Source organism: Lycium barbarum, chromosome 2 (genome assembly GCF_019175385.1).
Source record: "Lycium barbarum isolate Lr01 chromosome 2, ASM1917538v2, whole genome shotgun sequence".
Taxonomy (NCBI): domain Eukaryota; kingdom Viridiplantae; phylum Streptophyta; class Magnoliopsida; order Solanales; family Solanaceae; genus Lycium; species Lycium barbarum.
Genome location: NC_083338.1, coordinates 151,026,464 through 151,048,132, shown reverse-complemented (window position 1 = coordinate 151,048,132; position 21,669 = coordinate 151,026,464). Strand labels below are relative to the sequence as shown.

Here is a 21,669-nt window from a genome sequence, read left to right as displayed (position 1 = left end):
ATATTATCAAAAAAAGAAGATTGATGTTATATGAGAGTAATTTTACAAAGAGTGTACTGTTATAAAGTTGGTTGTTGCTATTATAGGTAAAATGTTGTTATACATAAGTAAAATATAACATGAAAAATCGATTCCGTAAAAACTTGGTTATTATAGAGAGATGTTATATGCGGATGCTATTATAGAGATGTGTGACTGTATATCAAATAAAAATAAGTTTTTTTTGAGAATATTTTGAAAAGATTTCTTGTGAGTTAATTTGGGATAAATATCAGCTGAACTTTTTATGGGCTAAAATGGGTTGGGCCGAAATGAACTGAGCTGGTCAATGATCAGTTTAAACTTGGAGGCGGGTCATTTTCCCATGAACTGATTTTGCCACCCCTAATTTCTTTGAGTGCATCTTTTCCATATTAGCAAATGTAATACATGGTCGTGCCATTCGTTTACCAGAAAATGAGCGTATTGATTTGCCTTCCTCCAGATATATTTATTTAATCTTTTCAATATATCAAAAAAACTGTAATTAAGACCTTCTATTTTCAAATAGCATTTATATGATATTTTCTTTTGTTAAAACTTCACTTATTATAGAGAAAATCGCACAAACATCTATTTGAAATAACTTAAATATGCGTACAACATTTTTATGTTCTCAACTAGTCTATATAAGAGTTTTCACTTAAAATAAGTTAGCTTCTTTATAATCATATGTTATTCAATATTTACTGGCCCAACTTATGATGTAAATACATGACGTGTAGAACCCATTAAAGGAATATCGTTTTCTACTAGTAGTAGATTAAAACCCAGGTAGGTAGCCTTAACCGAATGTGTCTAATCCAATTGTTGTTCCATCCCTACAGGGCAAGAGGCCAACCATCTCTCTTTTATACGCACCCCAAAACTTCAACCTTGCGTATAAACATACATGTATACGGGCAAAATCGAGGGCAAGGTTACCCTCGATTTCTCGTCAAAAAACTTAAGACTATGTTGGTCATTACTGGCTCGGATAAGTCCCAATCGGGGTCAAGATCAAGCGATGGATCGCAACAAGATCGAACACATCTGAGCCCGGGTCACTGAGCTCGGTTGGAACTGGATACCGAGATAGGACGAGAAGGCGGTTAACAGTGATAAATGAGAGTCCGAAATATCCACTATCAGCCGGATATGGCGGCGCCGATTTCGCTCATCAGTAACTGAAGATTTTATACCTTATTTAGACTTATACTAGGGCTAGAACTCCTCTACTATATAAAGAGGAGGACCCCTTTTACTTTGGGCTGGTTCTTTTTACACGCACAAACATACTAAGCAATACAATATCATCCTAAGTGTTTATCAATCTCTCTAAGAGTTATACAATTGTTCATTCATTGACCACTATAACACGAGCCCGATTCCGAGGACCCGAGTCGACCAATCGGTCGCTTCTAAGGATTAATCGTTGTTTGATTGTTCTTACTCGTTTTTTACACCATTATGTGTTGCTCTATAATCATTCGTGTTAAATTAAACAACATATCATTTGAACCGCGTACAAATTTAATTGTTATCCAATTTTTAGGGTAAACAATACAAACTCTTTTTTCAATAACTCAAATATGCAACTTTTGCACAACCTCTTCGATTATAAAATGATTTTTGCATGATGTTTGTTATCCTTTTCGCAAGATTGAGCAAAATTTACGTACACTCTATCCTTCATAGACATTACTTTGTGGAATTTCACTTGGTATGTTCTTGTTGTTGCATCATGCATGTTATCCTCATCAAAACATCAATTTTGCACACAAACATACAAACGATACTATGTAAAATTGCTCAAACTTGAAACTCCTCACTATCTTGAAGATCAAATTTGTTAGATACAAATTTCACTTAAACTCTTAGGAAATGTTATGATGCTATAACCATAAAGGGGAGTCGTTTTTCCTTATATCTTGGTCTGTATATTTAAAAGGAAAAAATAGATTATCATGTAACTACAAAAGATTTTAACAAGTAATTATATTCCTTGTCTCACTTTTTTTTTTTTTTTTGGAATGAAATAGCCAACAACGAAAATAGTGAGCACATTTGTCATTCAATTCGACAAGACTACAGGTTTGAATATTCTAAAATGATTAAGTTAGGAACATTTGTCATTCAATTCGATAAGATCACAGGTTTGAATATACTAAAAATGTTTAAGTTAGGAGTATTTTTTAGGGTCAACATGAAAGCGAAAAATAATTAACGTATGATTCGGGGGGAGAAAAACCAGGTCGTCCTTCGAGTCTTCCTTTAAACCTTTGGAATTTTCCAGAAACTAAATATTTTTTTCATCCACGTCCTGTGAAGCAAGAGAAACCAATAAAATTCCGCCACGTAATTAAAAACTCACCACGCTGGCAACATCTGACCAATCAGAGAGTACGATCTTGTAGTGATGCTTGCCACGTCATCATGGACCCCACCTGAAGAAGCTCACTATATATATACTCTCCGGATATAATGCAAAATCCCAGATCGACGCTCTACTTTGAACGCCGTTTGTAAATCTGAGTTAAAATTCCGGTGAACGGAGACGACAATGAGGAAGTGGACGATTCCGTTCGTCTTGTTTTTATTATGCCTGATTTTTCTTGTTCCAGATCAAGGTGAGTTAGGCGTTTAGTACTTTAGCCATTATTTGGAGGATTTACTACTTTAGCCATTATTCCGACCTTAATTGAAGTGAACGGTTTAGCTTTGTTAAAATTGTGAAGCTTTTATAGTGTGAGTAGTGACATTAGATTGAGATCTTATGGAACTTTACTGCAATGTCTGGATTTTGTTGTGAAAATGCTTATTGAGACCTTTCTTCGTAGTCGAACGGTTTAGATTTATTTAAATTCTAAGGCTTTTATGGTGTGACTAGCCACGTTACATCGAGATCTTAAGGAACTTTACTGCACTTTGTTGTGATAATGCTTATATTCTGATAAGCCTTGAGAGTCATTTGATTTTTTTTTTTTTTCAGTCGATGTTGTGAACTTTTATGTGTTGAGTAGTCACATTGCGTTGAGATCTTAATGAAATTTAAAGATGCGTAGATGAATGCTGGTAGGTTGGCATTATGAAGTTGATTTTTTCTAGTGTTTCTCAGTTCTAGTAGTTTTGGTTTAAGATTTTGCGAGGCTTTAATTGCTCTGTGCTACATAATATTTGAGTAGTAACATATTTGCTTTATCAATAAAATTACGTGTTAGAAAAAGAGGAAAACAGAATTGATTAAGAAATGGATTTAGGGGTGAAAAGTCGACTTTGCTTAAAGAGATATTGCCAGTATACGTATTGGGGAAAATACAAGCAATTCCTTTAGGATAAAACAAAGCCCATGTTTATACCTGCACATTTTTCTTTCGCTACTTCACGACATTCATTATATTTATAGAACTTGAGAGATGAGAATAGTCACCCTCTTTCACGAACAGATGTGTCGACCTCTATATATTACAAACTACTTAATGTTACGTGATTTGCTTACATGGAAGTGTGTGTTACTACTTGATAGGTCGAAAGATACACGCAAATGCAGAAGCTGATTCTGATGCACCAGTAGACCCACCAAAGGTTGAGGAAAAGATTGGTGCTGTTCCAAATGGTTTATCCACCGATTCGGATGTCGTTAAAAGGTTTGTGAACTGCTTTTGATTCATTTCATCTGCTTACTGTGATTTCATATGTTCGTTCATTATTAAGTATTGTGTGATTTAGGGAAGCTGAGTCTATGTCAAGGAAAACTCTCCGAGCTAGTGCGGAGAAGTTTGAGTTCCAGGCTGAGGTCTCTCGGCTTATGGACATCCTTATCAACTCCCTTTACAGTAACAAGGACATCTTCTTGAGGGAGCTGATTTCCAATGCTTCTGATGTAAGTGTGCATTCAGTTTTTGGAGTCTGTTCCACATGATCTGTAAAAGGTTTGTTTTGAAATTATTTGCTGTTTGATTCAGGCACTGGATAAGATCAGGTTCCTTGCACTTACTGACAAGGAGGTTCTTGGTGAAGGTGATAATACTAATCTTGAGATTCAGGTTAGTGATTCGTATCATATTGAATTGCTCATCTCTGTTGGTTAAACTTTGAGAATTTTTTTTGGAGCTCCATTAATTGTGGTTATTTCATGGATTGCAGATTACACTGGATAAAGAAAAGAAAATTCTTTCCATTCGTGACAGAGGTGTTGGAATGACTAAGGAGGATCTAAGAAAGAATTTGGGAACAATAGCTAAATCTGGAACTTCAGGTACTTTCTTATTCTTGACCTAGTTGCCTTGAGATTGTGGACTTCTATTTACAGTTATTATTGCTATACAGCGTTTGTCGAGAAGATGCAGACAAGTGGTGACCTTAACCTGATTGGGCAATTTGGTGTTGGGTTTTACTCTGTGTATCTTGTGGCTGACTATGTTGAAGTCATTAGCAAGCACAACGACGATAAACAGTATGTTTGGAGCGAATGCATATTTTTTTTCTGTATGATTGAAAGCATTACTGGTGATGTAATACTTGCTTGTAATATCTGTGTACAGATATGTTTGGGAATCAAAGGCTGATGGGGCATTTGCCATTTCTGAGGATACATGGAATGAACCTCTTGGTCGTGGAACTGAAATTAGACTGCATCTAAGAGATGAAGCAGGGGAATATTTAGATGAGTTCAAACTAAAGGTGAGTAGACAGATGTACAATGAAGGAAAATTTCTCCATATACATTTATTATTAACTAATTGGTGCATGTCACAGTTTCATCTTTTATGAGTCATCTATAACTCCCTTATTATCTGTTCTGGTGGCTATTGTATATGGAATAGTAGCTCATGAATTTCTATACTGCTGTAATAGTTGGATATAAATAAACTTGACCTTGGTGTGAGTTAAAATATATCTTTTTTCTTTGTCCTCTACTATCTGCACACGTTTTTTTTAGAATTTCCTCTGAACAACTCAACAACTGTATCCGCAATTCCTTAAACTCATCATTTTTGTCAACTTTAGCAAAAGCGCACAGTCTAACAATATAGTTAGGGGTCGATCATGCTCCTTAAGTCTTGGGTCATGATAAGTGAACGGAACGCTTATGGCTGATGGTAAATTTTCATTTCTTGAATTGAATGGGAGTACCCTGATTCACTGGGATGTTTCTGTTTTTTGCATATTCTATTTGTGCTGTTGTAGCTTGGACTGGACTGTTAGCCCCGTCTAGACGGGGAAAAAAGAACCCTGATTTCTGTTACCATTAATCTATTGGATCCATAAATAAATGAGCAGGAACTTTATCCTTCTTACTGTGAAATTTGGTCTATGTGGTTGCTGTTCTAGCTTCCAGCTTTTCATATTTATGAAATACTATATTATTTTTGGAGGTTACTCTTGTTTTGGTTCTTGAAGTGGCTTAATCTATGGCGCCATGATTTCAGGAATTGGTGAAGAAATATTCTGAATTCATCAACTTCCCTATAAAACTATGGGCAAGCAAAGAGGTTGAGAAGGAAGTTCCTGCTGATGAGGACGAATCAGTTGATGAAGAGGAAACATGTATGCATGATTCTCCTATCTTGACTTGCCAAGTGTTGTCTTGTGTTATTTATAAAGAAGTATTGTTTCAGTGTTAATCGCAGTCTGAATGTAGCATATTTGTTGAATGAATATTTTTGCCGTTCCATCCTTCTTTTGCTCCTGTATGGAGAAGAGCCAGGTGAGGACTGGGGAAAGCTGACAAAATAAACATATTAAGAGTAGGAAATGATGAAAAAGTCTGCTCCCTCATTTCCTATCGTTTTTACTTTTTCTTCTTTCTCAGTGGTCTTATTATCTGTCAATATTGTGAACAGCTGAAAGCACTTCTTCAGAGGAAGAGGGAGAAGAAGAAGATGCAGAGAAGGCTGAAGATGAGAAAAAGCCTAAAACTAAGACAGTGAAGGAAACCACATATGAGTGGGAGCTTTTAAATGATGTTAAAGCTATATGGCTTAGGAACCCAAAAGAAGTGACAGATGAAGAGTATACAAAGTTCTATCACTCTCTGGCAAAGGTAACATTCATGTATTTCCTTGTAATAATGCAAGTGTGGTGCATTATTAAACTTTCTAGACCATTGTTTTCCATTTGCTGAAAATCTATATGTTATTTTACCAGGACTTCAGTGACGATAAACCCATGGCTTGGAGTCACTTCACTGCTGAAGGTGATGTAGAGTTCAAGGCTGTTCTATTTATCCCTCCTAAGGCCCCTCATGATTTATATGAGAGCTACTACAACACAAAACAATCCAACTTGAAGTTATATGTCAGACGAGTCTTCATCTCAGATGAATTTAATGAATTGTTGCCCAAGTACTTGAATTTCCTAATGGTAATTTTTGTTCATCTAATACTTCACTGACGTTATATTAAAAACTTCTTCTTGGTCTTCTAATACATAACTGATTCTATTAAAATCTATGTCTGAGTTTTAACACTGATTATGGTGACATTTATGCCAGGGTCTTGTTGATTCTGACACCTTACCCCTCAATGTCTCAAGAGAAATGCTTCAGCAGCACAGCAGTTTGAAGACAATTAAGAAAAAACTCATCCGTAAGGCCCTTGACATGATTCGCAAACTTGCTGAAGAGGATCCAGATGAATCTAATGACAAGGAGAAGAGAGGTAATTTATATTCCTAAATTTACAGTTGTCTAATTAGCTAAAAGTATCTAATTCTCATTCTTGGGTATGCCATGACAGATGTTGAAGAGTCCAGTGATGACAATGAGAAGAAAGGTCAATATGCCAAATTCTGGAACGAATTTGGAAAGTCGATCAAGCTTGGTATTATAGAGGATGCAACTAACAGAAACCGCTTGGCTAAACTTCTCCGATTTGAGACGTATGTCCTCTTTTTTACTCCTAGTCTTATACTTGATTGGTTTGTTTTCAGTTATTGATTTGTTGGTTTGTTTTCAGTTATTGATTTGTTGGTTTAATGTGCATATTTACAGCACCAAATCAGATGGTAAATTAACTTCACTAGACCAATACATCTCAAGAATGAAATCAAATCAAAAGGATATCTTCTACATCACTGGAGCCAGCAAAGAGCAGTTGGAGAAATCTCCCTTCCTTGAGAGGCTTAATAAGAAAGACTATGAGGTATGACTTCAATTTCAATATAAACGATCAAAAATGAATTCAGTTTCAGTATAGTTGAAGAAACAACCTTGTTTTTGTGCCAATGCTGCATAACAAAATTACAATCCATAAATGTTTCTCTTCATCATTGAATTCTCATTTATATACATTCATGAAGTCTAGCCATAAAATCTCGTTCTCTAAGTTGCCTTCTATCATGTTCTAGGTCATATTTTTCACGGATCCTGTAGATGAATACCTCATGCAATATCTTATGGACTACGAGGACAAAAAGTTCCAGAATGTGTCTAAAGAGGGATTAAAGCTTAAGGATTCGAAGACCAAAGAGCTCAAGGAGTCATTCAAGCCGCTCACTAAATGGTGGAAGAGTGCGCTCGCTAGTGACAATGTTGAAGATGTCAAAATTAGCAACCGTTTGGCTGACACCCCTTGTGTAGTGGTGACATCAAAATACGGTTGGAGTGCATATATGGAGAAAATTATGCATTCACAAACACTGTCAGATGCAAGCAAGCAGGCATACATGCGTGGTAAAAGGGTGCTGGAAATCAATCCTAGGCACCCAATTATCAAGGGGCTCCGGGAGAGAGTAGTAAGTGACCCAGAGGTACGTTGCGCTCTATCTTGGTGATTTTTTTTTTTTTTTTTGGTAGGGTCAAGTTCTAACTTTCTTAACAATTTCGTGGAGTTTATCTCTAACTGATTTATTTACTTGGTGTACAGGATGAGAATGTGAAGCTTACAGCAAAACTTATATACCAAACAGCTTTAATGGAGAGTGGCTTCGAACTCAGTGATCCTAAGGATTTTGCCTCCCATATCTACAGCTCAGTTAAGAGCAGTCTAAACATTAGCCCGGATGCTACAGTTGAGGAAGAAGAAGAAGAAGCTGAAGAACCTGAGATTGAAACCAAGGCAGAAGAGTCTGCATCCGAAGATTCTGAAGCCAAGGATGAGCTTTAGATAGTTTTAAGAAATGTTTCTTTTGATCGGAAGGAATACGTTATCCTGTAGAAATAGTTTAGTTCATAGTTTAAACTTAAGAATTTTGTCTGTCTTGCATTTCCAGTGGTTTAGTGTATGAGCTTGTCGTTAATTTGCTTCCATGTAACAAACCTGGGAGGTCTTATTTTTCCTTGTAAGAACTGGTAGTCTTCAAAGGAATCCAAGTTGCTCCTACCTTTTAATGTAATATGCTTTTTTTTTCTTCTAAATTTACTATAAAATAAATAGTGGTTAACCCAGGATTTGATAGCGTCATATCAGAAATAATATTACTATGATTAAAATGAATACGGATTCCCTGGAGCATTTTATATGCGATGGTCCTGTCATTCGACGAGGTTTCAGGTGTAACAAACACTTAAATTACTCAACGACAAGGAACTGATTTCTTTGATTGAAAGCTTAAACTATTACAACGGAAAGCCTAAAAGATTAATCCAAGGAAGTAGAAAGATGACGAGGTCTAACAATGAGGGTAACGAGGAGGAGATGAGATACTAGAACATAGCAGGGAGATGAGGGATAACAGACTCAACCAAAGCTTCACACAATACGCATAAGTCTATTACTTAAGGAATGAGGTTGCGCTATTTATCAACCTGGATCGCACACATAACGACTTAAGGGGTCGTTTGGTGTGAAGGATAAGCAAAAATAATTTTGGGATAAAATTTTAGTGCCTCATTATCCCATGTTTGGTTGGAATAAAAATTCGGAATAATTAATCTCGGGATTGGTTATCTCGAGATTGTAGCATTATTTTATCCCACCTTGAGGGTGAAATAACTAATCCTGGGATAACTTATAAGTTGTTTCCCAACCAAACGAGTAAAGTTATTAGGCTGCTTTGCTATTATTGGTCTTGGCCCATTCATAACCTCAGGTTTGGCCCATTGGTCCTGGGCATGAATAAAGTGAAACTTACATAAATAACTACCTTTTAATAGCTTCTAACAACTACTTTTTCTATATTTACAAATCGTAGCTAGTTTTTGTTGTATTTGGTTGTATTTTGCGTTTTTGAAATACAGGGAAATATACGGAAATACAAAATCTGGGAGAGTTCGCATTTTTAAAATACACTGAAATACAAAATCTGGCAGAGTAAAAATAGGTTGTATTTATGGAATAGATTCTCTTCTTTCATTTTAAATGGTAAGTCAAATTAAATCAACCATGTATGACGCATAATTGTTGAAGTTCCATAACAACCCACGTTTTTCTCTCCAAATTACTCCGTTCCAAACTTTTAGAAATACTTCCAAATACAGAAAAATATACACTGAAATACAATGAAATATGGTTGATTGTTTAAGAAATATAAAATTGTAGTATGTGTATGTACAATGGAATACAATGAAATATATCAGAAACTGTTTCATAAATTAGAAATACATTGAAATACAACGAAATATACTGAAACAATACACTGAAATATACTGAAACAGTACACTTAAATACACTCGGATCTAAGATACAACAAGGAGAAGAATCCGTGAATTCTGCTATCTGTCCAGATCTGAGAAGCTTTCCACTCCGAAGCTTCTTCTAGTTTTCTCAACCTTTCAATAACGAATACACTCAGATATGAGATACAAGAAGGAGAAGAAGCTATTTCGGCATCACCCGTGGCTACGACTACCACCTTAGCTGCAGCAATGCTAAGGACCACCACGTGTATGACGACGTCGGAGCTGAGGGAGAAGAGAGAAGGAACTGAGAGAATTTTAACATCTTCACACCTTGAATACATAATCACCAAAGCTGAACCAACTATATGATTAACTTCAATTTTGTACTTTTCTACATACGAATGAACCCATTTACCGAGCTCTAATGCACCCAGCTGCACACAAGCAGATAGAACACAAACAATCGTAACTTCATTAGGCTTTACACCTGCGATTTGCATTTCTCTAAATAACTCCAATGCAAAGTTCATTTCACTATTTCTAACCACCATCAATCATAACTGTCCAGCCAACATTATCCTTGGTAGAAACCAGACGAAATTCATCCATTGCCTTATTCACCAACCCATGATCAAGATAACATGATATCGTAACTGTCACGACCCAACCCCGTAGGCCGTGACTGGCGCCCTACTTGGGCACCCTGACATACCTATCCATATTTGATCACACACAAATAGCATATACGGCCATAATTACTATATGCCGTCTCAAACTATATCAAACTGTTCAAACACATCTCAACGCAACCGTATGCGGATATATGTATAGATGTCAAAAAGCCGGCAAGGCTATCAAATATGTCAAAAGCCGACAAGGCTGTCAAATGGCACAACGGCCCAAAACGCATATACAAATGCACGCCGACAAGGCTGCCACAACATATACAAAATGCACGCCGACGAGGCTGCCATAACGAATAGAGTCATGCAAACACATCCGTACAGAAGTAGGCACACACACCCACAAATACGTCTACAGACCTCTAAACAGACAAACCGAATCATATGGCGGGATAGGGCCCCGCCGTGCCCCTGAACAAATACATATATACATAGCGAACGAATATATACCAAAATGTGTGCTCTGAAATGAGAAGAGCACTCCAAACAGCAGAAGAGGGTGTCCTAAATGGGTAGATCACCAAACTGTGCGTCTGTACCTGCGGGCATGAAACGCAGCCCCCCCGAAGAAAGGGGGTCAGTACGAAATATGTACTGAGTATGCAAAGCAGAATATACAGAAAGCAAATCTGAGACATAAACGAAATGGAAGTACCAAACATAAGTACCAATCCAACATATCAAAATGTTTACTTTCAAAATATAAGTCATGCATAAGGTACAGAAGAATATGGTCGCCCACCCGTCGATGGCGCCATAACACAGCATAACACCAGAAAGTTTCAAATCTCCGTATCCCCGTCACATATCACATCACAACATAACGCCATACACAGCATAACACCAAATATATGTGGAACCCGACCCTCGTTTGCGAGTAGCTCGGAGAACCATAAACACAGCATAACTTCGGAGTATATCAAAGCGCGCACGATAACAGAACCGGCCCGGGAACCGGCGAAAGATATAACAGAACGCACGAGCAGAGTCATGAGTAACCATATGCATAAAATCATTATCATAGACTCAAATATAAGTAAAATGATCATACTTGAAAATCGAAATAATAGTCATAACGAATTCTTTCAAAAGTTCCCGAATTACATAAAGGAAAGTCGCGGGGCCCACGGACGGGTATTTACCCGAGTCGGGCCCGCCTATGGAAAACATACTCATTATATGCCATATAAACTTTTACAAAAATTATTGAAGCAATCCGAGCCTTTCTGTGAAAGATATGGCGTTTACAAATTACGAAATTCTTTAAAGTGAAACATTTTTATGCAAAGTTCGGAAAGCGATTATTTCAAAGACATAATGGTTCATATTTCATCAAATCATACATAAGAGTGCCAAGGAATATTTATAAGGCTCATAACATGCTCGGATTTCGAATCTTAGAATTTTCCTCAAGGCTTATAATCTAGCCTATTAAAAACTAAGGCATGCCAAAAGAAAGAAGGGTTGCGCTTTACATACCTCGTACGCGCTCCAAGTTTTCCCAACTAAAGTTAATCCCAACCTACGCCTCGGGCTCCCCAAGGCCTATGAATACGCCAACGAATATCAAACATTAGCCATAGGTACTTAAGCCATTTATTCCAAACTAATTCTAAATTCTACAGAAATTTGGGTAGCATTTCCCCTGTAAATAGGCTAACCCGAGAATTTAACTCGCTCAAAATCAGCAACAACAACCACAATAACCAACCTAGCAACATCGATAATCAATTTGAAAGGCAAAATAACATTAATAGCTCTTTTTTTACACCATACGACAACTTTCCAAATATTCAATTCAACGGTTTACCTCAAAGCCAACATCAACACTTATACATTCAAATACTAACCCAAACCCATACTAACAACATCCAAGAACATTCTAAACAATTCACATAATATTTCCAACAATCCACAATTTTTCCATCTATGGCCGAAAACAGCCCCCTAGCGTAGAGCAGCCCCCTTTTCACTTCTTATACCGTATTTCATGCAATCTTTTCAGCAAATTTAATGAAATACTGCAGCAGCTACACCACAACTACATCATCTATCCATATGCAAGTAAACCACATTATTATCATTATAATCCTTATAACAACCCACAACAAATTTAACTCCAACTCTAACCATTAAATTCCTTCATTCTCATCACATAATCCATGATAACAACAACAATAATCATATGAGCATAATCATACCCTTAATCCTTTCAATTCAGCAAGGATAACAACATGTCCATAAAACAACACAACTTTAAATTTAACCATTTAATTCCTCCATAATGCTACTAAAATCAATTCATCATTCTTACTCAAAACACCCCCCCTTACACGGCTCAATTTATAATTCAATATCAACATACATAACCCGTTTGTATTCAACACACATCTACCAAGCTATACAAGTCTAAACTACCTCCAAAACATGTAGAAAAGAATTAAATCTTACCTTAGAGATAAGCTCTAATTTTTCACCATGAAATGTCTTCAAGAAAGCCATGGCTACCATGAGCTCCATCTTTTTCCTCCTCTTAATCTTCAAATCTCTCCAATTAATTGTGTAGAAGGGGGCAAAAATGGGCTGGCCGTGAACAGTAGCGCCGCCGTGAATAGTGTGCCGTGAACAGTAACGCCGCCCATGAATAGTAGCCCCGCCGTGAACAGTGGACGGAATAGTACCCGCGATCTTCTCTCTCTCTCTAGGCTTGAGAGCCCCTCTCTCTAAGACCTAATTTGCAAGACTAATTTGTGGTATAAGTGATGACTTAGTCTTCCACTTATGCCTATATATTTTATCTTTACAAAGTGGACATGTGTCAATTTTTCATGACATGTGTCCATCTTTATTCAAGTCCAACCAAATCTCGCCACGTGTCGTAGGGCCCACTTTTCGATAATTAGATTAATTAATCACTAATCCCCACTTAATAATCTAATCATGGTAAATTAATCCCAACTTTCCATTAATATTTTTACACTAAGTAAAATTCATAAGCAATTCATTTTCTAATAGAGACCGGAAATTAAAGATTTCTGTTTCGTGCCCGAAAATTATCCCGTCTTTAACTTGAGTCGATTCTCTTGCGAATAACTCGACGTATAAAATTACGGGGTATAACAGTAACAGTAGAGGCAATAATATATCTTTGAGGCATTTCATCAAACACCTTCTTCGCGTCATTAAACTCTCCGCATTTTTCATAAAGTTCCATTAGCTTTAACCTCACGAACCTGTCCGAAGCTTTACGGTTGTGATGTTCATTATTCCAATCCGATCAACTTGTTTGAAGGGAGCTCAATCTCAACCGATCCGGATCCGGTGAGAAGAACTCGATCTTAATCGATTGTGTAGGGTTGGAGAACTCGATAACCGTCCAGATCTGAGAAGAAGCCATGGATTCTGGCATCACCGACTGCAAGAGGAGAGAGAATTTTTTTCTAGCATCGCCGACGGCAAGAGCAACCTTAGCTGTGGCGCTAAGGAGATGTCAGAGCCGAGGCGGCAGTGAGGGGAAAGGGAAAGAAGAGAGAGAATTTTTTTAGGGTTTGGAGAAGATGATAAATCTTAAATGTGTAGTGAGGGAGAATAAAGAGATACATGTATTTCAAAAGTTACTGGACTAGTTATGAAATGTAATTTTAGAAAAATAAAGCTAAAAAAATTAAATAAAAAAATAAGGTAGTTATTATTCATAAATAAGTCTTAGAGATAGTTATGATAGGTAAATTTTCCATGAATGTAAGCCACAATTTCAGTTAGGCCGAATTATGTGGTAGGAAAGAAATTGGGCCTCGGAGAATTCTCCACTGTTGTTGGGCTGATTGAAGATTATGTCCCACCTTTAAAAATTCTGTAAATATAGCTCTTTTTTGCTCATATATTTCTCAATCTTAAAGACAAAATATTTGATTGTGTCGTCTACCGTTTATAATAACTTACAAAAATTTAGACTGCGGCTTAGTGTTTTCTTATAAGATTTTCAGTTTGCTCAAAAGGATTACTAAAACTTGGTCTAAAAGGGTCGAGAAAAGAAAATCATTTACTAAACAACGGTTAAAAAAGGGTGAATTGGCAAAAAATGGTGCTGTTGTCGGCAGTCTGAACCAATTACAGTCCCGAGCTTCTGATCCGCTCGGGGTATCATTCTTACTTTAAGAAAATTGTCAAGTAGCTCACAAGTAATGGGGTTACTTTTTTCATAATGTAGCTCTTAATTAATTCGCAAATTGTTCCTCTTTTGCACTAGATAATAAAGCGAAAAGATAAAATTCAACACAAAACATGTTGAATTTTTTAACTTGTTCTATAACTTTGTTAAAGTGTAAGAAAGAGCCGGATGTGGTTAATCCACAAGTTGCTGTGAAAGAAGGCTGAAAGTAATTATTCATCGACAATGTGAGGAGAATTAGCCTGCTTTTCCCTTAGATAGTATTGATAATTTAGCATATTTATTTTAAAGCTTATCAATAATTTTTTAGATGTCACAAAAGCTTATCAATAATTTTAGATGCTGAGAATTGAAGCAGTTTGATTGGTGATGCTATAAATTTAAGGGGAAAATGACACCGAAAGTGAAAAGTGTAATGCTGCTAGTGCATCTCTGATCAATGTTGAGCTGGACGCTTGGATCTTTTTTGTGGTTCCTTTTAATTCACTCCTATATTTGTCAACCTGTTTATTCAATTATTTTTACTAATGTGTGACCTTTTATTTGTTGGACTTTCTTTTCTATTAATTTAAGCGGAGTTGACAAGTTGACTTGAATACTTTGATTCTCGGAACTTTGTATCCTTTTTATCATCGTAGTGTTCTAATCAATTTGCGCATATCTTAACTATTGTACATAGTACCTGCTATCTCCCATCGACTTTGATATCGAGTAACTTTAAAACGTTGTGTTTTTAGCAATGATCAAAGTAAGAAGCATCCAAAATCAAACCACCCACAGATGAGCTCTGAAATTATGGGTGACTTAGGAGTATGATGTAGTCCATATTACCAAACTAGTAGCAGTTAGGAGGAACTTAGTCATTAGATAACATCTTCCATGATTAACAAACATAATCGTAGCTAATCACATATTAATATATATGTAGAAACTTGATCGGTTCACCATGATTTTATAAACGGAAAAGGGCCAAAATTATCCCTGAACTTTGGGAAATACCCTTTATTATACTTTAGGATCAATTACACCCTTACCGTTATACTATGGGGTCAAATATACCCTTATGTCTAACAGCTGTCACGTGGCATCATCCTAGCCTTTCAAAATTATTTTCCCCTCAAATAATTTTTTACTCGCTAAAATAACCCAACCCGAACCGATTTTTTTTTCCAGCCAAGGGGTAATGGGTTGGGTCCGTATCACTTTGGCTGGAAAAAAAAATAGGGTCGGGTTGAGTTATTTTAATGGGTAAACAATTATTTGAAGGGAAAATAATTTTGAAGGGCTGGGATGGTGCCACGTGGCAGCTGTTAGACATAAGGGTATAATTGACCCCATAGTATAACGGTAAAAGTATAATTGATTCTAAAGTATAACGAAGGGTATGGATGAACTATTTCCCAAAGTTTAGGGGTAATTTGGCCCTTTTTCGTTTTATAAAAAGACACAAAATTAAGAATCTACTTACTTTTTAACAGTTATTTTTCCGATTTTAAAAGGTATAGCTCTTGCCTCATTTTTCTAATATCGGAGATTGTTCAAATTTATTACTGAGATGGGCAAATAGAGGTGAACCTAGATGTATCTTGCTAGACAAAGACAACTTATAACGAATAGCTCGCGAATGAGATTGACGGAATAATAATCAGTAATCAAAACAATAGCAGCAAGTGAACGTCGTCTCTGAATTCAACATTTCTTTCTTCTTTTTTCTTTTCTTCTTTGTTTGTTTTGCATATTCGTGCTTGAAATGAAATGTTTAAGAGAAACTTCAGGTTTGTAGTGCTTCGTCTTTTAATATGCCAAATGTAACACAAATTTAAATTAGTAGAGCCACTTGATTCTGAATACTTAATAGCTATACAAATAAAGAATTGAAAACATTATTAATATCTCATAGTTGTTTAATAAGTAAATAATTAAGATTTGGTATGAAGAATATGTGTTTTTTGTAACATTAATTCTGGCTCCACATTGGACAACAATATATGTATATAGAAATCAGGGGCGGATCCACCCTTTCGGGTGGGGTGGCATGACGCCCCCTCGATTAATAATTTTTTTATATACCTATGTTGTAATTTGCTTAAATTAAGTTAAATATTTGATCCTGCCACCCCCAGTCGTAAATTAGACAAAGGTGCCACGACTAGTAGACACAAGTTTGAATGTATCTTGAACATTTTCTGACTCCCATTTTTCTTTGCGCTTTGTACTTCCTTTGTACCAGTAATTCCCTTTTCGGCCCTCCGAATTTTCTATTTATCTTTTTATTATTTATATTGCTTCCTCTTTTCTATTATTTTATCCGTGATCTCTAGCGAGAACACACAAGTAGAAACTTCAAAATCCCTTAAATTAAGCATTTCTCTTAATCTCAAATTTGTGAGTATTTAAATCGAAAAACTTGGGTCTCAATGTGAATTTTGGATTGAGATCAAACTTCATTTTTTTTTAAAATAATTTCTTTGTTTATTACTCCCTCTGTTCAACACCTGTCTATATTTGACTTGGGACACTCTTAGTAAGCAATAAATAAAATGAGAAATGAATTGGAGTACTTAATAATAAGGGTAAAATAGGTATAAAATGGTAAATTATGTCTTGGTTTTTCAAACTATATAACTTACAAGTAAAAGTGGACATATATTTTTAGTATAATGGACAAATAAAAATGGACGGAGGGAGTGTATAATAAAAATTTATGCTATTCTATAATTGTTAAATTCAATTTAAATAACTTTACTACTTAAATTGTGATGGAAATTTCGTAAGCACTGCTTAGAAAAAACATGTAATTTATGATTTATTTTTGAGACTTGTAGTTTATTTGATTCTATATTTACTTATGGGGTGTATTTACCTATTGAAGAGTTTTTCTATTATTTTTCTTATTTTGATTGGTGTAATTTGAAGATGTTATTTTACTTGTGCCAATTTATTTTTTAATATATATAAGAGATGCAAGTCCCTTGGTGAAAATGTTGATTTTACTTCTGTTGTTAATGAATGTTAATGAGTGTGATTCCTTGTTTAAGATGCTAATTATGTTCGTTTCTTGATTTTTGAGATGTAATTTTCATATTTGCAAATAAAAAAAATATTAAGTTGACCCGAATAAACTAAAAAGCGATGAACCCGACCCAAATATACGTTCCTAACAAGATGTACATTGAAGAAAATTGTGACACTCATCACCTTCAAATCCTAGATCCGCCTATGATAGAAATCTAACGAGAGCAGCATGGCAACTTTGGCAGGCAACATCTTTAACTATATTTTTGTAGCCAAAAATCACACTAATAACTACCTAGCGTGCAATTTCAGTAAAGTAGCTGGGGTTATCTTAACCAATCACCAACCAACTATTTATTGTCCTCAAGTAAAGCAAAATGCTACACGAGTACTTTTTCTTCTCATTATTCTGAATCAATTCCCTATGTTTATATGTATTCCTCCGGTCCATTTTGATACGTGTTATATTTTTCTTTTTTCACGTCCCTTAAGAAAGTAATATTAACTAAAAGGGTAATTGTATTATTTGATTTTAATTTAATACTACTCGCTATTTCACTATATTAGTTTCTCTCTAAATTTATCGAGTTATAAGATAACTGTGAGAACTATCTTGACCAGTTATTTTACTTGTAAGCATGACAACTATTTAAAATGGACAGGAGGAAATAGTACAAGGAAATTAAGGGAAAATAAAAACATCGCATTCAATAAAGTTCTCTCCTATTCTGAATCTTACAAATTTTCCTAGATGTTAAATACACAAGTACAAAAGCGAAAGTGAACACTGAAATGATAATTAGTACATTGAGAAATTGTAAATCTCTATACATGTGAAACTCTGAAAATTTGTGCTTTACGAAAATAAAAATAAAAATCATCAGCTCCATGAATGTGGAAATGTGCATGAAAGTGAATTGGAGAAATCAACGTGACTATGAAAATGTTAATAAAAAGTGAAGAAAATAAAAAACAAAAAATGCCATTGTTGAGTCAAAATAAGAAAATGTTGTTCGTGATGAGTCCCCCGTCATAAAGTCCGGTAGCCATGAACTGCCAAAGGGAAATGAATCCTCCGGCGGACTAGAACCCGAATCAGACCCGCCATTTCCGATAGAAAACCCTTGTCTGGACCCTCCATTCGAAGAATCTCTTGAAGATTTCTGACTGCAAGTAAATATAAGGTCGCATCAGTTTCAAGTCATCCCTTAAAAATGATAATATATATAGTCAATTTTAATTTGCTTGAGATCGAAACATAACTGCCGTTACATGAGTTTAAGTCATCAACCATGCAATATTAACTTAATTAATTCGAAATTCATCTAAAAATTCTTTGTAACCTATTTTAATACTTAGTTCATTATGATGCTTAATATTTGCTTTAATAGTTGGTCATATGACATCGAAAACTTTATAGAAAAGCTTTCCAAGAAAATTATGTTGATTGATGATGTGATGCAATACTGACAAGTTTATCCGGTGAAAAAAATAAAGTGCAAATGGACCTATGAGAAAACAAATAAATTAAAAGAAGATACTATTCAATTCATTTGTTCTAACTTCCACGGAAGAAAAAGGTGAAACAAAGATAGATGTTCAAGATAAGATTACAAAATGAAGCCACTAAAATTTTCTCTACATACTACTGTCATTCTTTAAAAATTTTATTATTAATTTTATTAATTAAAAGTAATAGTTCGCCTAACAACCACGAAAAACACTAATCACCTATCCTAAGATTTCGTCCTAGCTCTAATATTTGTTTTTCGCAATACTTGTTATATCTATTTATTTGAAAGTCTAATTATTTGAGAAATTAACATAAACAATTTTCCATCCAAAAAAAGGTTGGCAGATGTATATTATATGTATATATTATTTATTGACTAGAGATTGTAAATATTTTTTGTCGAGCTATCAACCGTGTGTAAACTCTCCTAATTTTTTATATACTAAACCAAAAGAGGCTTTTAGCGGCAATATATTTTCCTTTTAGCGGCAATAGTTATTGCCGCAAAAACATTTATCAGCAATTGGTTAGTGCCATTAGATTCATGGTTGCTAAAGCTTTTAGCGGCATTTATCGTTAGGAGTTTGACATTGCCGGTAATAATTAATTCTAGAATATAATTAGCGGCAATTAAGTTATTGCCGTAAATTAATTGACGCTAAAGTGTATAGTTTGCCATGAAATATAAGACGGTACTTTTTTGAATGGTTTATACACATCTATCAGATCACGTCGTACACAATCAAATAGCAGACACTGATTACAATTTAAATTGTTTCCGCGACACAATAAAGAAACAACACTGTTCGACACTTCTTCAAGACGAAGATCAAAAGTATACAATAACATCTACTCAGCCTTGTGCTACAATGAGCTAAAAGTTAGTTAGGAATAAAAAGTATTTCCAATTACGAAAAGCGATTTTGATTCAGAATAACACGTCATTATTACATACTTTTATGACTTTATGAATAAACCGACGGACAACGACAAGGATTAAAAAAAATATGACAAAGTAGCAGAATAAAATCTTAATAATAATATTAAGACAATAAACAAATGAATCAAAAAAGCCAAAGAAAAAAGTAAAGGAAAGAATTCTTTTTACCTTGTTAATGAAGGGCAGAATGTAATCGTATAATCAGCTCCTGTACACGTAAAAGTACTCGTAGCATCATCGTACGCGTAGCTATACGATTTTGGACACGCGTTTTTGAACATTGCTGAATACGTCGACGGCTTACAAGTGGAAGGTGAACCGTACGCGCCACTGCAACAGTATTCAGGTGTACCAAATGCTTCACATGCACTCTTGCATGCTTGCCCATCCCCGACCCGTAATTCATTCGGGCACATTCGGTTCAAATCCTTCACACAACCCGTAGTATCGCATGAACCCGACCCGCCAACTGCCTGGATCGCCATTGGCAAATTGTATCCGTCAACTAAGCTGACGTCGTAGAAATCTTGCTTTGTCCCTGTTGAGAACATAATTAAATAAATTAAAGTATGTCCTCTCTAATATTTTAATTCAGAAAGAGATTCTGAATTCGAATTTCACTTTCATTTATTATGAATCGTTTTTACGTGCTTGGCCGGCCCATAATAAAAAATAAGGTCTGCATGCGAGTTATTAGATGATATACTACACCAACAACAAACAACCTCCCATTAAAGTCCTACAAGTAGGATATAGAGAGGATAGAGTGTACGCAGACCTTATTTCTATCTTGTAAAGATAGAGAGGTTATTTTCTATAGACCCTCAGCTCAAGAAAAGATGAAAGGATAGAGTTTTTAGATGAAATGATCATACAACAGTACCTGAGAAAATAGTGAATTCTGCAAGGGTGGCTGGGGGAGTTGCTCCGGCCCCATTACATTCCATTTGGTTCGATCCACAATCGCCGGTGGCACAATTTCCTTGACCGATGTTGGGGTCGAAATTACAACCGGTTCGACCCCAGATCCGACCAGACCATTGTTGTGGAGCTTGGAATACCCGTGAATCACCCGGAGCAAGCATGAACCCGGTACTATCCAATTTGTCAGTACCTGCATTGGATAATATTCCAGGCCATACGTTGTAGTCGCATCTGTTTATTAAATTTAAAGTAGCACCACAAATGCCTGAGAAGAAAAATCAGAATTAGTACCATCAATAATATGATAATACGAAACGCGTAAAAAGTAGTACTACATATGTAGTTTAAAACATGGTACGTACCTTTGTTGATGGAGAAAAAAATGAAGATGATAAGAATGATGGAAGAAAATAATCTTGAGGACATTATATTGGAGTATATATTGAATGATCAGGACTACGTGGATATTTATTTTGTGTTGTGGTTTCTCTGTAGAGTGAAATTTTTAGAAGAGGAATTAAGGGGAGGGAGAGAGAGCAGGGTTTATGAGATTATCGTAAAAGGCTTTAAATAGAAGAAGAGTGATGAGATTGGTGTTAGCTGTCTTAATCAATTTCCCATAAAATAAACAAGAACCAACTGTGGTGTGCTTCTTTTGAAAATAAAAAAAGAAAAAGGTGCATTCATTTATGTGAATGAGAATGAGAAAGAAAACTGTTGTAGCAGTTAAAGGGTGGAAAGCTAGGAACTGAAAGAGTGGAATAATGGAAGAGTTAAAGTTATATTCGATGGTGTTAGTTTATATTATCACACTTTAAAAATATCTATAGGTAAGTCTCATTG

The 21,669-nt window shown here is 35.5% G+C and overlaps 2 protein-coding genes and 1 long non-coding RNA gene across 4 annotated transcripts; 1 reads left to right on the top strand and 2 right to left on the bottom strand.

The window, feature by feature from the left end:
• The first annotated feature begins 2,488 nt into the window (after positions 1-2,488).
• On the top strand, positions 2,489-8,355 carry LOC132628130 (endoplasmin homolog). The gene is made up of 15 exons (XM_060343865.1): positions 2,489-2,648; positions 3,545-3,665; positions 3,748-3,901; positions 3,984-4,064; positions 4,165-4,276; positions 4,348-4,474; positions 4,563-4,701; positions 5,451-5,568; positions 5,865-6,064; positions 6,169-6,384; positions 6,515-6,680; positions 6,759-6,900; positions 7,013-7,163; positions 7,369-7,770; positions 7,887-8,355. The coding sequence occupies exons 1-15, from the start codon at positions 2,582-2,584 to the stop codon at positions 8,124-8,126; spliced, it is 2,436 nt and encodes an 811-aa protein (XP_060199848.1). The 5' UTR covers positions 2,489-2,581; the 3' UTR covers positions 8,127-8,355.
• Positions 8,356-10,412: 2,057 nt separating this feature from the next.
• On the bottom strand, positions 10,413-12,595 carry LOC132628129 (uncharacterized). The gene is made up of 2 exons (XR_009578033.1): positions 11,743-12,595; positions 10,413-10,802 (listed from the first exon to the last, which is right to left on the bottom strand). It is a non-coding gene; the product is annotated as an uncharacterized LOC132628129 (long non-coding RNA).
• Positions 12,596-18,131: 5,536 nt separating this feature from the next.
• On the bottom strand, positions 18,132-21,383 carry LOC132628128 (thaumatin-like protein 1). 2 transcript variants are annotated; one of them, XM_060343863.1, is made up of 4 exons: positions 21,189-21,382; positions 20,786-21,091; positions 20,071-20,440; positions 18,132-18,616 (listed from the first exon to the last, which is right to left on the bottom strand). In XM_060343863.1, exons 1-4 carry the CDS (start codon positions 21,250-21,252, stop codon positions 18,385-18,387), a joined length of 972 nt encoding a protein of 323 aa, XP_060199846.1. In that variant the 5' UTR covers positions 21,253-21,382; the 3' UTR covers positions 18,132-18,384. The 2 variants fall into 2 exon arrangements, with proteins under 2 accessions (XP_060199846.1, XP_060199847.1); XM_060343864.1 differs by lacking the exon at positions 18,132-18,616 and having other exon boundaries at positions 20,067-20,440; positions 21,189-21,383.
• Positions 21,384-21,669: the final 286 nt, after the last annotated feature.